Genomic DNA, 14,738 nt, shown 5'->3' with positions numbered 1-14,738 from the left:
TGTGTTGGGCCAGGAAACACCCTCACAGGTGCCAGCCACTGGGAGAGGAGTGCTGGTGTGGCAGATGTAGACTGCAGGAGCATCACCTGTGCTGTCAGAATGGGGTCTTTGTGTGGGGTGTCCTGGTCCCTGACTGCCTCTCTGCTGCACCATGCTGGGCAGAGGTCCTGGCTGTGGGCTTTGGGGCACTTCTGGGAGAGGGCTGGAGCTGCCTTTTGGGTCGTGGTGATGGACATGGTGAGCTGTCTCTGCCTGGCTTGACCATGGGGCCATCCTCAAAACACAGCAGAGGACTCCTGCCCAAGCCAGTGGCCCAACACTGGTGACTGTGTGAACCTTGGCTTCAAGGCAGCTCCTGCTGCCCCTGGTGCTGGCTGGAGGCTGGGCCCAGTGTGCCAGGCTGTGTCCCATGGGGCTTATCAATGCTTTTGGCCTGGCAGTGTGGGAGCCATGTGTGCTGAGTGTTCCTCTGCCAGGGAGATGCCAGCCTGGTGCCAGCACCCTGCCAGCAGCAGCTGTCAGCCTCTGCAGGAGTTGGGCAGGATCCCTCTGCCCGTGCCCAGCCCACGGTTCTGGCAGGCATGCCCATCGCCCACCACCAGTGCTGCCAGGCAGATGCAAACCATGCAAACGTATGGCCTCATCCTGCACACCTTTCCAGCACTGAGAAGCAGTTGTGCAGGGAATGTAACCCACAGAATCAGAACTGTTTTGGATGGGAGACCTCTAGGATCATCCAGTCCAGCCTTCAGCCTAAGACCCCCATGGTCTTAATCCATGTCCCCAAGTGCCATGGCCACAAGTTCCTTGAACACCTCCAGGGATGAGGACTCCACCACCTCCCTGGGCAGCCTGTGCCAATCCCTGACCACTCTTGCAACAAAGAAATGTTGTCTAATCTCCAACCTAACCCTCCCCTGGTTGCAATTCCAGGCCCTTTCCTCTTTCTGCCAGGCCTGCATGGGATGGATGCTCCTGGCAGCAGAGCTCTGCTGCTGCTGAGGAGCTGTCCCATGCTCCCTCCAGCCACTGCCACATGGACACAAGATCCCCTGGGACCCGTGTCCCACCCTGGGTGCTGCACCTGCACCTCCCTCCGGATGTGTGTGAGAGTCCTCGAAGAGGGAGGGAGGGAATGGATGAGAGGAGAGGGCAGAGCACACTGGGCAGTGCAGGGCATGGCCAGCTGCTGCCAGCCGCTGGCCTTTCTCTTCTTCTCCCAGTGTTTCCTTCCCAGCCACCTGGATTCTGCCTTTCCCCACCCTTCCTTCCTCACACAATCCCCAAATGTCCCCCCATGTCCTGCACCCACAAACAGGAACTCTTCCATTCCCAGGCTGTGTCAGTGCTGGGTGCCCCTGTTGGGTGCCACCCCAGAGGGGCTGAGGTTCACTTGGGACAGCATTCCCTCACCTTCCCCACTGCTGTATGCCAGTGCCTCTGCCCCACTGTGGGTGTTGGCAGCCCTGCCCCCTGCTCTGCCATGCTGGAGAAGCCCCTGTGGGGCCAGACCCAGGAGCCAAGGAGCAGGAGCAGTTGTGGAGGTGCAATGTGCCCTGCTCTGCTGCCACGTCTGTTTATGGCTGTGTCAGCCCAGGTGCCAGCCCTGGCATGGGTGTGCAGCAGTGCAGGAGAGGTCAGGGACAGGGGAAGCCTCGGGAAGGAGATGAGCAGAAGGTTAATGACCACTTCCAAAACACAAGGGGACAGTTCCTGCTGTTGCCACCGAGGCCCCGACAGTCCCCAGGGGAGCCTGGTACGGCCTGGCCTGGGTGTGGGGGATGGCACCACAGGCGCCTGGGCACAGAGCCCCCATTGTGTGCCTGGTAAACAGGCAGCGGGGTGGGCAGCGGGGGCAGGCTCCATGGGGCGGGCAGAGTGGCTCCAAGTGTTCCTTGCTGCCCCACCCTCCCCAGTCCAGCAAGGACTGTGCCTGGGACTGGTGGTACCAGAGAGATGGGGATCCACTGGCACTGCCACTGCTTCTGGGCTGTCTGCCATCCCCAGCCCCTCCATCCCTTCTTTCTGTGGTCTGTCTCACCCAAAATCAGCAGCTCTGGGAGTGAGGGCAGTGCTGGAGGGCACCCGTAGGTGCCCAGTCATGCCAAGGGTGGTGCCCACAGGAGTGCTGCAGCCACACATGGGGAGAGGGAAGAGGTGCTTGTGGCAGCAGATCCTGGGGTCTCAGAACCAGTGTAGGGTCTGGTCTGGCCTGAAGTGAACTGGGGTTGGCTCACCTCACCCTGTGCCTTGGTTTCCCCACCTACAGTAGTTCTCCACTCTGCTGCATGGGCAGTGCCACTGTGATGTGGCCTGGGCACTACCTTCCAGTGCACACCATGAGTAGCTGCCTGTGCTGGCAACATGCCAGGTACCTGCTCCTGCTGAGGGTGCTGGTGCTGTGGCATCCTGTCTGTGTTGCTGCAGTGGGGATCCAGTCACTCTGTGGAACCCTTCCCTGAGGTGCCCCAGGCAGGATGGAGCAGGCAGAGGCAGGCAGGAGATCCTTGGGTGACTCTGAGCTGTGACTCTGCCACCAGCCACATGTGAGATGCTGGCACAGTGCCACAATCCACCAGTGCCCCAGGGACCCCCATCCTGCCCACGCTCTGCCTTGCTGGCTGGTTCCTGTCCCCAGGTGTCATGATCCCTCTGCTTTGTGTCATTCCTAGTGGGTGCTGGCCTTTGAGATCTTCATCCCCCTGGTGCTCTTCTTCATCCTGCTGGGCCTGCGGCAGAAGAAGCCAACGATCCCTGTGAAGGAAGGTGAGGGCTAGCAGGGTGGCATGTGGGGCACCCACACTTGGGGCCACCCTGGGGCTCTGGGGAGCTGCTTTAGCATTGTGAGGACCACCTGGGGGTGGGGGACTGCAACAGCTGGGCAGGGACTGCAGCTGAGGGCTGGCAGGGCAGGTGTGGGGCTTGGAGAGCCAGAGCCAGTCCCAGCCTTGGAACTGGACCCCAACTCCCCTGGGGTTGGCAGTGCCAGTCAGCCTGTGGCTGCCATTGACAAGGACATTTTGTGGGGGGAAGTGGGAGCTGGAATTGGGTAGCACTGGCAAGGATTCCCTAGCTCCTCAAAGCTGGGGGGAGATGCACTGCCTGGAGCCCTGTGCCTGGCTATGGGGGCTCAGGGGCACTGGCAAGGTGGCAAAGTGATGGGCTTGGAGCTCGAGGCTCCTGGAGATGTTCAGCTGCAGCTCTGGCTGTGGCCATGGGTGCCAGTCCCCACAGGCTGTGCCAATGAGAGGAGATGGTGGAGTGGAGCTGCCAGCTCACCAGGGCTCAGCATGGCATTGAGACACCCTGTGGGATGCCCACTCCAGTGTGTGCCTTGGTACTGGTGATGCAGTGGGGCTGGGGTTGAAGCTGGGAGGTAGTGGTGTTGACCTGATGTAATGATGGTGCCAGGCTGTGTTCCAGCATCTGCCAGTGAGGGAGAGCCCAGCTGCGTGCCATGGGTCCTGCTGTGGGCACTGCCCGGGGTGCTGCCCAGCGCTCCTGTGCCCTCCGTCCTCTGTGGTTTTTTGATTTGGTTTTGCTTTCTTTATGCTCATGTTTTCTTTTTCTTTCCCACCATCCCCCTGCCTGCCTGCCCTCCATGCCTCCACTGCATGTGCCAGTCTGTAAGTTGATGGGGTGGGTGGGTGCCTCCCCTCTTCTCCTGCCTGTGCCAGCTGCAGATCTGGGGGAGAAAGAGCCTGGTTTGGATCGACTCACTCTGGCCTAATCCACACCTCTCTAACCCTGCTGCTTTCCTCCAGAGCTGGTGAAGATTAGCTTGGGCAGAGCTAGGTGGCCCCTGCCTGTGCCTCTTGGGGGGCTGCCTAGCTGGTGTCCCCACTGAGTTGGCAGGGATGTCCCCACCAGGTTGACAGTGCTGTGTTCCCCATGTCTTGGAGATGCTGGCAGTGATGTTTTGGCTCCCTGGGTTGCAGAGGGCTTTCCAGGCCAGGTAGAAGCTTCTCCTGCCCCTTCTTCTCCTGGGGCGGACCCTGCTGGGTGCTGGCATCCATATGCTGGCCTATGGTCACTTGCCTAGCCTTTGTCACACCCATGACTAGTCTCCAGGGGGCTGGAGATGGTTGCCACCCTTGCACCTCCACCAGGTCCCTGTCCTGGCCCCTTGCAATGAGCCAGAAAGTGGCACTGCTAAGAGACTGAAGGCCTGCACGTTGCCACTGGCTTTGTCACCAAAGCTTGATGTAACTGCCACCATCTGTCCTGTGCCTGCAGCAGGCTATTGCCCTGACTGTGCCCATCCCTACCTGCCCTGGGCTGTCCCTTGTCCCTGCCAAAAGCCTATCTTCACTAGCCCTGCGCACTGCATCTGTGCTAATGGCACTGACCTGCAAGTAACCATGGGACCACCAGCCCAGGCACTGCCCAGTGACAACTTTTGATCCCTGTCAGACAGGGCCCTGTCTAGGGGCAATGTGTGGAATGGCCCTGGCAGGGCTGATGGCTTAGTGCTGGTGGAGGGGGGTAAGGTTTGCTGTCTCCTTGCTGCTCTTCACTTCTTCCATCTTCCCCGCACCCCCTCTCCATTTTGACCACCTCCAGCAGCTGCTTCTGGGGGCAGCCTGGCAGGGGGTAGGCTGTGGGCTCAGAGAGCTGCAACAACTCTGTTCTCCCTGTTGTATTCTTACTCCTTCTCCTCTTCCTCTGGAGATCTGGCAGTGCCTCTGAGGGTTACTAACAAGAGGGGCCCAGAGGCCGGGGTAGGTTGGCGGCCATCCTGGGGACAAGTGGGAGAAGTTCGCATTGTACTGGGGTGGGCAGCAGGCAGGAGGAAGAGGGCAGTAGCCAGTGTGGCAGGAGCTGCCCACAGCTCCAAGGAGCCACCAGTCTTGGTCACAGAGCTGCAGACCTTGGCCGCCAACCTGCCGCGGGGCTGGCCAGGCCTGACGCACGCTTCTCTGACCTGAGTGTCTGTCTCTCTGGTGGCCTCCTGGCCCCCTGCCTCCCCTCCTGCCCTGCCCACACCTCGTCTGGCCTGTCCTGGTCCTCTCACTGCCTCCAGCTTTCTACACGGCGGCACCGCTCACCTCAGCCGGGATCCTGCCAGTCATGCAGTCCCTGTGCCCTGATGGCCAGCGTGACGAGTTCGGCTTCCTGCAGTACTCCAACTCCACGTGAGTCCTGTTTCCACCCCCTGCACTCAGCCTGCCCCTTCCCATGCTGGCACTCTGCTGCCAGGGGTAGGGCACAAGCTCTCCCAAAGTGCCTGGGTGCAGAGCACATGGGGCCAGCTTGGCTTATTGCTGTGTGGGCTCCCAGGTGCCTGTGCTGGGAGGAGAGAAGTGGCCCCTGAGGACACCCTGAGGCTTTCCTCTCCGCCCCTGACACAGTGGGTTCTGTGCACTGGTGAGGGCAGCTCCTGGGGCATCAGTGCACTGCTGCCCCGTGTGCCTGAGGGGCTTGTCCTTCCCAGAGCTCTGTGAAATCACAGAACTGGTTTGGTTGGATCAAGTTCAGCAGCACTGTTAACCCAGCACTGAACCCTGTACCTCACCACCACACCGACATCTCTTTTAAATCTCTCCAGAGATGGAGACTGCACCACAGCCCTGGGCAGCCTGTTCCAGGGCTTGACAACCCTTCTGAGGTAGAAATTGTTTCCCATGTCCAACTCGAACCTTCCTGCCACAACTTGAGGCCATTTCCTCTCCTCCTATCTCTTGTCCTTGGGAGAAGAGACCAACCCCCATCTGGCACCAGCCTCCTATCAGGGAGCTGTAGAGAGCCAGAAGGTCTCCCCTCAGCCTCCTTATGTCCAGGCTGAACAAACCCAGTTCCCTCAGCTGCTCCTCTTAAGACTTGTGCTCTAGACCCATCACCAGCTTTGGTGCTCTTTGGATGTGCTCCAGCACCTCAGTGTCTTGGGGGCAACGTGTCCCCATGGCTCTGTGCCTGATGCCAGTGCGGTGCTCTCGCAGGGTGACGCAGCTCCTGGAGCACCTGAGTGAAGCTGTGGAGCAGAGCAGCCTTTTCGACCCACAGCACCCAGGCTTGGAGGAGGAGCTGGGATCTCTCCGCCGGCACCTGGAGGCTCTCAGCAGCCGCGAGCCCAGCTCCATGGAGCCCCACTTCAGCAGCCCTGCGGGTAGGCTGTGCCCTGCCTGCCACCTGCTGCCCACGCAGGCAGGGCTGGGAATGCCCAGGCGGCATCCAGCAACCTGGTGCTGTGTGCGGTAGTGCCCTGCCACTGTCCCACACAGCTGTGTGCTGGGCAGGGGCAGCTGGGTGACGTGTACCTGACACTGCAGAGCTGCTCTGACTCCTGTGCCTTGCTCTGTGCCAGGATCTGACTTCACGCTGGCTTGGGCGGCCAAGAACCAGGACGAGCTGCGCCGCTTCCTGACGCACAACCTGTCCCTCCCCAACAACACAGCCGAGCTGCTCCTGGGCTCCAGCATTGACCTGCGGGAGGTGAGTGGTGACCTGCAGAAGGGTCCAGCTCTGCTCTGGTGAATGGGCATGTCCTGACTGAGTCAGTGGGCACCCAGCCAGGACTTACCCTGCCCTGCCCCCCATGCTGGGGCACTGCTGGGCATGGTCTTCACTCCCTGCTCCCATCCCCACTGCAGGTCTATCGTCTGTTTTTTGGTTCCTTCCCTTTGGTACCCGATGAGACCCATGAGCAAGACCTGTGGGATGGGTTTGGCCCTGCTGAGAAGATGACAAAGCTGGAGGTGAGGAGCAGTGCCATGTGTGAAGGACATGGTGGGGCAGAGCTCACCCTCCACATCCCCTGCATGTCCCACCACAGGGTGATCTGGGGGTATCCATCTCAGCAGAGGGGATTTATCAGGATGCTGTCAGGTGGCCAGTGCAGCAGCTGGCAGGACTGGGTCCCGTCCTGCTGCTGCCACCAGTTTCCCCAGTGCTTTGAGGCACACCAGCGCCTGGTCCTCAGTTTCTCACTGTTATGGGCACCACCTGGACAGTGGCTGTGGAGGTTGTTCCCTCCTGTGGCTGGGATGCAGGGGACTTATGCTCTGTCTCCTTCCTGTCTTCATGGAGACTGTGGCTGTGGGTGCTGTGGGGCTGTTCACATGTGCTTGCGGACACGTGGAGGGGGAACCCGGGGACTCCCTGCACCACCAGCCACCCCAGCTGGTCCTCTTGCAGAAGAGCCTCCCCAGTGGCTGGAGGAGCCTGCGAGAAGGGCTGGTCCACCAGGCTCTGCGGGACCCTGCGGCAGTCTCCCAACAGCCAGCGCTGCTCCGCCTGCTATCCCATGCCCTCGGCCTCTCCAGTGCTGGCCCAGCGCTCACCACCCCTGACAGCCCCCAGGCCTTTGTCACTGAGATGGAGGTGAGCACCGCAGGAGGTGAATCAGGGCCGTGGGTGGTTGTTCAGCGGTGTGGGCACTGCTGCAGTGCCCTGAGACTGGGGCTGTGCCCTGTGGCTCCCTGCCCCACAGGGTGTCCTCTTCACGGGGCCGGTGCTGGAGCGGCTGACGTGCGAGCCGGGCCCTGGGGGGCTGCATCGCCTGCTGCGTGTGGCCCCAGGGCAGCAGCCGCTGCTGCAGCTGTACCGGGCACTGGCCTGCAACAGCAGCCATGCTGCTCGCCACCGCCACTTCACCCAGCTTGCCGCCGAGCTGCAGGACCAGCTGGATACCCCCAAGATTATCAGCAAGGTGAGGGCAGGGCTGTGGGACGTACTCCCCACCAGCTGGGGAACAGGGCCAAGTCCTGGGCAGGGTTTCCCTACTTGCCAAGGGATGTGTGGGGGCAGGGGGTCCCTTCCTGATCACCTCTTTATCCCACATAAGTGCTCCCACTCAGTCTCATAATGACATTCCCAGATGATTCCCTCTCCTGGCGCCTGCTCAGATGCTGCTCATTGGATTGGGTTGGGTGTCCCCAGCACCTGCCAAGTGTGTCCCCACAGGCTTCTCTCCCTGAGACTGGCAATGTTTCTTGTGGCAGAGCTCCTCAAGGCTTGCTCTGAGGTCCCCCTCCTTGTGCTACCCAAGTCTGACATGTCCCTTGCAGTCCCCTCCTGCTTGAGGGACATCTCGTGCACCCCAACTATCACCAGATGGGGATGGAGCCCCATCTCCAGCCTTTTATCTGAGAAGGCAGATGTGCCATTGCTGGGGGTCCCCTGTGGTGTCCTGCTGGAAAGCAGGGCCCTCTCAGCCCAGCCCCAAGTAAGGCCTTGCCCTCTCATCCTCGCAGCTGAAGCTGGATGAGGTGAACAGGACAGCAGCCCAGCACCGCCTCCGCACCTTCCTGGAGGACCTGGTGGAGATGGAGAAGGTTCTCCGTGATGTGGACATCCTCTCAGCACTGGCCAAGCTGCTGCCCAGGGGAGCCTGCAACAACAAGGCCCCACCCCCCACTGCCAACAGCACCAGCTGGGTTGGCGCCAACACCACAGCTGGCAATGCCACAGCAGAGGAGGAGGGCGCCGGCGGGGAGCCGGCTGGGGGCGACAACCCCCAGGGACAGTTCTCTGCATTTGTGCAGCTCTGGGCCGGGCTGCAGCCCATCCTCTGCGGCAACAACCGGTAGGAGCCTTGGGGCTGGAGGGGCTGGTTCCAGGTGCTCTGGCCAGGATAGAGGGGTTGGGGAGCCACCTCTGCTCTGCCAGCAGGCAAGGGCCCCCTGCACCCCTTGATGAATGTGTGGGCGATGGGTGCCGCACTGCGTCCTTGTGCCACAGCCAGGGGAAGCTTCTTGTGCTGGACACAAGGGAGTGGCATGGAATTGGGTGTGAAATCCCCTCCTGGACAAGGCTGGGGGCTGCTGTCAGTGAGGGGTGCTGGGGCTGGAGCCGAGTCAGCAACCTGAGCCCCTCTGTGCAGGACAATCGAGCCCGAGGCACTGAAGCAGGGCAACATGAGCTCGCTGGGTTTCACCAGCAAGGAGCAGCGGAATCTAGGCCTGCTTGTGCACCTGATGACCAGCAACCCCAAAATCCTGTATGCACCTGTGGGCACTGAAGTGGACAAGGTCATCCTGAAGGTGAGGGTGCAGAGGCTGCGACCCCAGTCCTTCCTTTCCTAACAGCCCCACACCATGAGGACCTCCTTGCCCAGACAGGCTCAGCAGGGCTAGGGCAGTGCAGGGAGGAAGATGCCAGCTGTCAGCCAGTGCTGCCAGAGACAAGCCCTGGCTCCTGCTGGGGTGGCCATGCCTGTGCTGGGAGGTGGGCAGATGCTCCCATGCCAACCCATCCATGCCATATTAGCCATCACAGAGGGCACAGTGACCCTAGCCTCTTCTTGCTGTGTGACCTTCCTTCCCCCTAGGCCAACGAGACCTTTGCCTTTGTGGGCAATGTCACCCATTATGCCAAGGCGTGGCTGAACATCTCCCCTGAGATCCGTGCCTACCTAGAGGAGGGCAGGCTGCAGAGGCGCATTCGCTGGCTCCAGCAGGTAGGATGATGTGGAGGGAAGGGGCTGTCCTGCCCACCAGACTCCTCTTAACTGCTTTACATGAAGCTTTCAGGTGCTTCTTGGTGCCCACCCTGCTCTAGTGAGGATGAGGCTGGTTCCCTGCACAGGGTGGACGCTGTGCCCCTGATTCCCATGCTGTATGTCTCCAGGGAGAAGAGGCTCCTGTGAGACAGGAGTACCCCAACTTCTCCCTCCTATGTCTCCGTCTCTGTCCCAGTTCACTGCTGACCTCCACAGGCACCCAGAGATCCTGAATGTCTCTGATGGTGATGTTCTGCACAACTTTCTCAACGGCAGCTTCTCCCTGCCCAACGCCAGTGTCCTGCTCCAGCAGCTGGACACCATCGACAACGCTGCCTGTGGTTGGGTCCACTTCATGGCGAAGGTGAGGCTGTGCCTGCTGACAACCCACTGCCCACAGCCAGACTTTGTGGGGCTGAAGGGAGGAGTCAGGTCTCTTCAGACCTCCTTGAGGCCATGGGATGAGAGTAGTAGAGGAGACTTGTGAGTTTTGGGGTCAATGTCAGGAGCGGAGGAGCTCATCCACTGTTGGGCTCAGGAGTTCATGAGGTGGCTGTGTGTGGCACATGCTGCACTGTGTGCATGGTCTGCTTGCCAGACCTATCAGGGCCAGTGGGGTCTCACTGGCTTTCCCCTCCCACTAGGTCAGTGTGGACATCTTCAAAGGCTTCCCGGATGAGGAGAGCATCGTCAACTACACGCTGAACCAGGCCTACCAGGACAACGTCACAGTCTTTGCCAGTATGTCCCTGGGAACCTCCCCTTTGCAGGGGTCCCTAAGCAGTGGCCTTCTCCAGCTGTTTCGCAGGCTGAGGCTGCTGGTTCTGGGATGTGGTTGCCTTGGTTTCAGGAGTTGGGTGGATGAGCAAACCAAACATCCTGTGGTACCAATCCTCTGCCACTGGCTGAGCTCTGCTAGGCACAGTGCCCTGCTGCTGTCCTGGCTCTCCCACTACCTCTGCCTGTGGTCTGTGTGCCCTCGTGTTCGATGTCCACCCTCCTCATCCATAGTAGCTGCCTCTGTACCTTTGCCTGGGACCTGCTGAACCCCTCCATGTCCCTGCCTGTCGCTGTGGACCCACTGCTGTGGCCATTTCCTATGGTGTCAGTGAGCTCCCTGCCTCTTGCACTGCTGCAGGTGTCATATTCCAGACCAACAGGGACGGCTCCCTGCCCCCTCACGTCATGTACAAGATCCGGCAGAACTCCAGCTTCACGGAGAAGACCAATGAGATCCGCAGGGCCTACTGGCGGCCTGGCCCCAACACCGGCGGCCGCTTCTACTTCCTCTATGGCTTTGTCTGGATCCAGGGTGAATGCCAGCTTCCTGCCACAGCTGCCTGTGCCCCCAGCCTCTGCCCACCCTGTGTGCTCAGCCTGGCCTCTCCTTCTCCCTAGACATGATGGAGCGTGCTCTCATCAACACCTTTGTTGGCCATGACGTGGTGGAGCCTGGCAACTACGTGCAGATGTTCCCTTACCCTTGCTACACTCGGGATGAGTGAGTGGCACCTGTGTGGACAGGGGCAGCACCATCCCTCTTCAGGCACAAGTCTGGGGGCCTAGGGGAGGTTGGTGACATTGGGAGGAATGATCAACCAGTTCAGCTTGGTTCTTTGGAACAGAAGCAGGCCAGGGAAGGTTGTTGTGCCCAGCCTGCAGCTGAAGTGAGGAACTCATGTCTGTGTTTGGGGAGTACATGGATGACACATAGGTCTGTGGGTGATTGTTGAACACAGTGATCTAGTGGAAGCAACCAAAGAAGTCCCCCAGCGCCTCCAGGGCAGAAGGTCCTCCACACGAGTCCGTATCTGCTGCCTGCCTGGCAGGACCTGGCAGCCAGTGCACCTATGGGCTCACTGGAGAAGCCATCTCAGGGCATTCAGGAGCTGCTGGACCAGAGAGCTGTTTTTTCCTGGGTGGTGGGAGAGCCCCTTCGTTGCTGTGTGCCCAGGGTCTCCCCAGGTCTCTGTGGTAGTGTCACTATCCAGCTCTCCTCTCTCCTTTTGCCCTGCCAGCTTCCTCTTTGTCATTGAGCACATGATGCCACTGTGCATGGTGATCTCCTGGGTCTACTCGGTGGCCATGATGATCCAGCACATTGTGACAGAGAAGGAGCATCGCCTGAAGGAGGTGAGGGTGGTGGGAGAGAGCCCTAGGGAGGAGCTGGCATTCTGAGCTCTGAGTCCTGCTCTGTGCCCATGCGCCCTTTCCCCGTCTCTGTGGGGTGCATGAGCTGAGGCGGGTCTTCCATCCCCGGGCTGAGCTGCTCCTTCTGAGCATCTCTGGCACAAGCCCTGCCCAGCAGCAGAGGGTGCCGATCCTGTTGACACCCTGGCAGAGGGTGCCATGGCCTGTCTGCTGCCAGCAGCCCCCAGGCAGCCCTTGGTGCCACCCAGTGCTCTGCCAGCTGCAGTGAATGTGGCAGCAGGGCCGGGGCTGGCCCCGCTGAGCAGCTGGGCTCACAGGTGATGAAGATGATGGGCCTGAACAACGCTGTGCACTGGGTGGCCTGGTTCATCACTGGCTTCGTGCAGCTCTCCATCTCAGTCACGGCACTCACCGCCATCCTCAAGTACGGCAAGGTGCTGATGCACAGTGATGTCCTCATCATCTGGCTCTTCCTCGCCATCTACGCCGTGGCCACCATCATGTTCTGGTGAGCTGCCTGTGCTGTGCCCTCGCATCCCTGGGCCCTGGGGTGAGGGTGCTGGGAGGAGCTGCGTGGGCAAGGGCCGGTGTGGGGGGCTCAGGTCCCCCAGCCAGCTCCTTTGAGGGGCCACCACTTCATCACTCAACACCACCAGAGCTGGACGGTATGGGGCAGGATCTGAGGTGACACTATGCTCCCTGCAGCTTCCTGGTGTCAGTGCTCTACTCCAAGGCCAAGCTGGCCTCTGCTTGTGGAGGCATCATCTATTTCCTCAGCTATGTTCCCTACATGTATGTGGCCATCCGGGAGGAGGTGGCCCACGACAAGATCACAGCCTTTGAGAAGTGCATTGCGGTGAGTTACTGCAGCTCCCACAGCAGTGTCTGGTCCCAGGCCTGTCCTGTGCCTCCAAGCTGTCAGCAAGCCCTGGGCAAACCTCTGCCTGTGATATCCAACTCCCCATGGGGCTTTGGAGGCATCTCCAGAGGATATGATGCCTCTCAGGACAGGGAGGGCTGGGTGGGGCAGCACTGGGTAGGAATTTGTCCCAACCTGTTCCTCCAGAGTTGGCCTCTGATTGCCGTTGATGTCCCCTGCCCTTCTCCACAGTCTCTCATGTCTACCACGGCTTTTGGGCTGGGCTCCAAGTACTTTGCGCTGTACGAGGTGGCTGGTGTGGGAATCCAGTGGCACACCTTCAGCCAGTCACCTGTAGAAGGAGATGATTTCAACCTCCTGCTGTCCATGATGATGCTGATGATGGATGCCGTGGTGTATGGTGTGCTCACATGGTACATTGAGGCTGTGCACCCAGGTGTGTGTGAGCAGTGGGGCATGAGGGTACTTCTGAGCTTCTGAGCCTTCTCCCTGAGGACCTGCTGGTTCCTGCTGGTGCTCAGCCTTGACTCAATAGCATTTGGCACAGTGTGTGGGACACCTGCCCACATACTCTAACCCACTGGGGACAGCAGCATGTGCCTTGGAGGTCTTCAGTTGTGTATCTCGGTTCACTGGGCAGATGGAGGTGTCTCTGGCTGGAGCACTGTTCCTCTTTATCCCTTGGGGAAGGGTCTCACCTGCTTCCTTTGCTTTCCCAGTAAAATTGAAGCATAAGGCAGGCCAAGCCCAAAGCCCAGAGGGTTTTGCGTGCTCACACAGCATTTACCTAAGCCCAGCTCAGGGACACGTGCAGCCCACACCCTGCAGTGATGGCCCTGAGCTGGGGGAACCTCCAGGCCTGCGTCCGTACCTGTACCTGTACCTGTGCTGAGCTCTGTCCCAGCCCTTGGCACAGCCGTGGGGGTGGGGTTGGCCCTGACTGCAGAAGTTGTGCTTGCAGGCATGTTTGGTTTGCCGCGGCCCTGGTACTTCCCCTTCCAGAAGTCCTACTGGCTGGGCAATGGCCGCGTGGAGACCTGGGAGTGGACCTGGCCCTGGTCCCGCACCACCCGCCTCAGCATCATGGAGGAGGATCAGGCCTGTGCCATGGAGAGCAGGAGGCTGGGTAAGGGCAGGCAGGGCAGTGGGAGGTGACCTGACTCTGTTGCAGGGTCCTGTGTGGACCCCCACGTGTCCCCTGCGCCCCTGTAGGGGTAGAATCTTGGGTCAAGTGCTGCTGCCCCATGGCACAGGAATAGGGAAGCTGGTGAGAGGCAGAGGGAAAGGGACCATGAGCCAGCACAGGCACTATGGGATGGAGGGGAGAGGCTCCAGGCCTCTCCGAGCTCAGCCTCCCTGCCCTCGCCCTGGCTGCTCACCATCCTGCCCTGGCAGCAGAGGAGACACGTGGCATCGAGGAGGAGCCGACACACCTGCCCCTGGTTGTCTGCATTGACAAACTCACCAAGGTTTACAAGACGGACAAGAAGCTGGCACTGAACAAGCTGAGCCTCAACCTCTATGAGAACCAAGTGGTGTCCTTCCTGGGGCACAATGGTGCAGGCAAAACCACCACCATGTGAGTGCTCATCAGAGTGGATGTGGGCCATGTCCTTCTGGCCAGCTGCAGTGGGTGGGAAAGGTGCTGCATAACGTCCTTGCAAGGCTCTGTGGCAGCTGGTGCCATGCCCAGGGGGCAGTAGTGTGGATGTAGGGGTGGCACAAAAAGGGGACAAGTAGCAGGAGCATGGTCCTGCACCAACATTGCTGTGTCTGGGGCTCAGCAGATGCTCCTGGAGGGAGATGGTGGTTGGAACTTGGACTAGACAGAGGCATGAGGTCCCTCAACTTTTGTCCCCTTCCTCCATCCATCCAGGTCCATCCTCACCGGCTTGTTCCCTCCAACCTCGGGCTCTGCCACCATCTATGGCCATGATATCCGAACAGAGATGGACGAGATCCGGAAGAACCTGGGCATGTGTCCCCAGCACAATGTGCTCTTCGATAGGTTGACTGTGGAGGAGCACCTCTGGTTCTACTCACAGCTCAAGAGTATGGCAGAGGAGGAGATCCGCAAGGAGATGGACAAGTAGGCACCTCCCACTCCTTCTGCCCCATCCCTGCCTTTCGCATGAGTGGTGCCCTTCCTGCTGCCTGAGCTGTGCTGGGTGATCTGGTAGCAGAGATCTTCCTTGGAGCAGCTCCACAGAGTTTTCCAAAACTTGTGGTCTCAGGCTGTGGAAGCAGCAGAAGCTAAGCTCTCTCGGT

The 14,738-nt window shown here is 60.1% G+C and overlaps 1 protein-coding gene across 1 annotated transcript in view; it reads left to right on the top strand.

Annotated features, from left to right (window-relative positions):
* Window positions 1-14,738, top strand: part of ABCA2 (ATP binding cassette subfamily A member 2) — a 31,737-nt gene that overhangs the window by 5,495 nt on the left and 11,504 nt on the right. The window contains exons 2-22 of the mRNA XM_054393205.1: window positions 2,673-2,766; window positions 5,024-5,135; window positions 5,940-6,106; window positions 6,305-6,432; window positions 6,591-6,695; window positions 7,135-7,320; window positions 7,430-7,648; window positions 8,193-8,524; window positions 8,822-8,981; window positions 9,269-9,397; window positions 9,636-9,803; window positions 10,084-10,180; window positions 10,578-10,751; window positions 10,838-10,940; window positions 11,458-11,572; window positions 11,908-12,098; window positions 12,296-12,446; window positions 12,702-12,906; window positions 13,432-13,596; window positions 13,869-14,049; window positions 14,347-14,559. Coding sequence (XP_054249180.1) covers window positions 2,673-2,766; window positions 5,024-5,135; window positions 5,940-6,106; window positions 6,305-6,432; window positions 6,591-6,695; window positions 7,135-7,320; window positions 7,430-7,648; window positions 8,193-8,524; window positions 8,822-8,981; window positions 9,269-9,397; window positions 9,636-9,803; window positions 10,084-10,180; window positions 10,578-10,751; window positions 10,838-10,940; window positions 11,458-11,572; window positions 11,908-12,098; window positions 12,296-12,446; window positions 12,702-12,906; window positions 13,432-13,596; window positions 13,869-14,049; window positions 14,347-14,559 — 3,395 coding nt within the window. The remainder of the gene's footprint in view (window positions 1-2,672; window positions 2,767-5,023; window positions 5,136-5,939; window positions 6,107-6,304; window positions 6,433-6,590; window positions 6,696-7,134; window positions 7,321-7,429; window positions 7,649-8,192; window positions 8,525-8,821; window positions 8,982-9,268; window positions 9,398-9,635; window positions 9,804-10,083; window positions 10,181-10,577; window positions 10,752-10,837; window positions 10,941-11,457; window positions 11,573-11,907; window positions 12,099-12,295; window positions 12,447-12,701; window positions 12,907-13,431; window positions 13,597-13,868; window positions 14,050-14,346; window positions 14,560-14,738) is intronic.

The sequence above is a fragment of the Indicator indicator genome, chromosome 28 (genome assembly GCF_027791375.1).
Source record: "Indicator indicator isolate 239-I01 chromosome 28, UM_Iind_1.1, whole genome shotgun sequence".
NCBI classification, from domain to species: Eukaryota; Metazoa; Chordata; class Aves; order Piciformes; family Indicatoridae; genus Indicator; species Indicator indicator.
Note: the sequence above shows the minus strand (reverse complement) of the source record. Positions and strands in the feature narration are given on the sequence as shown.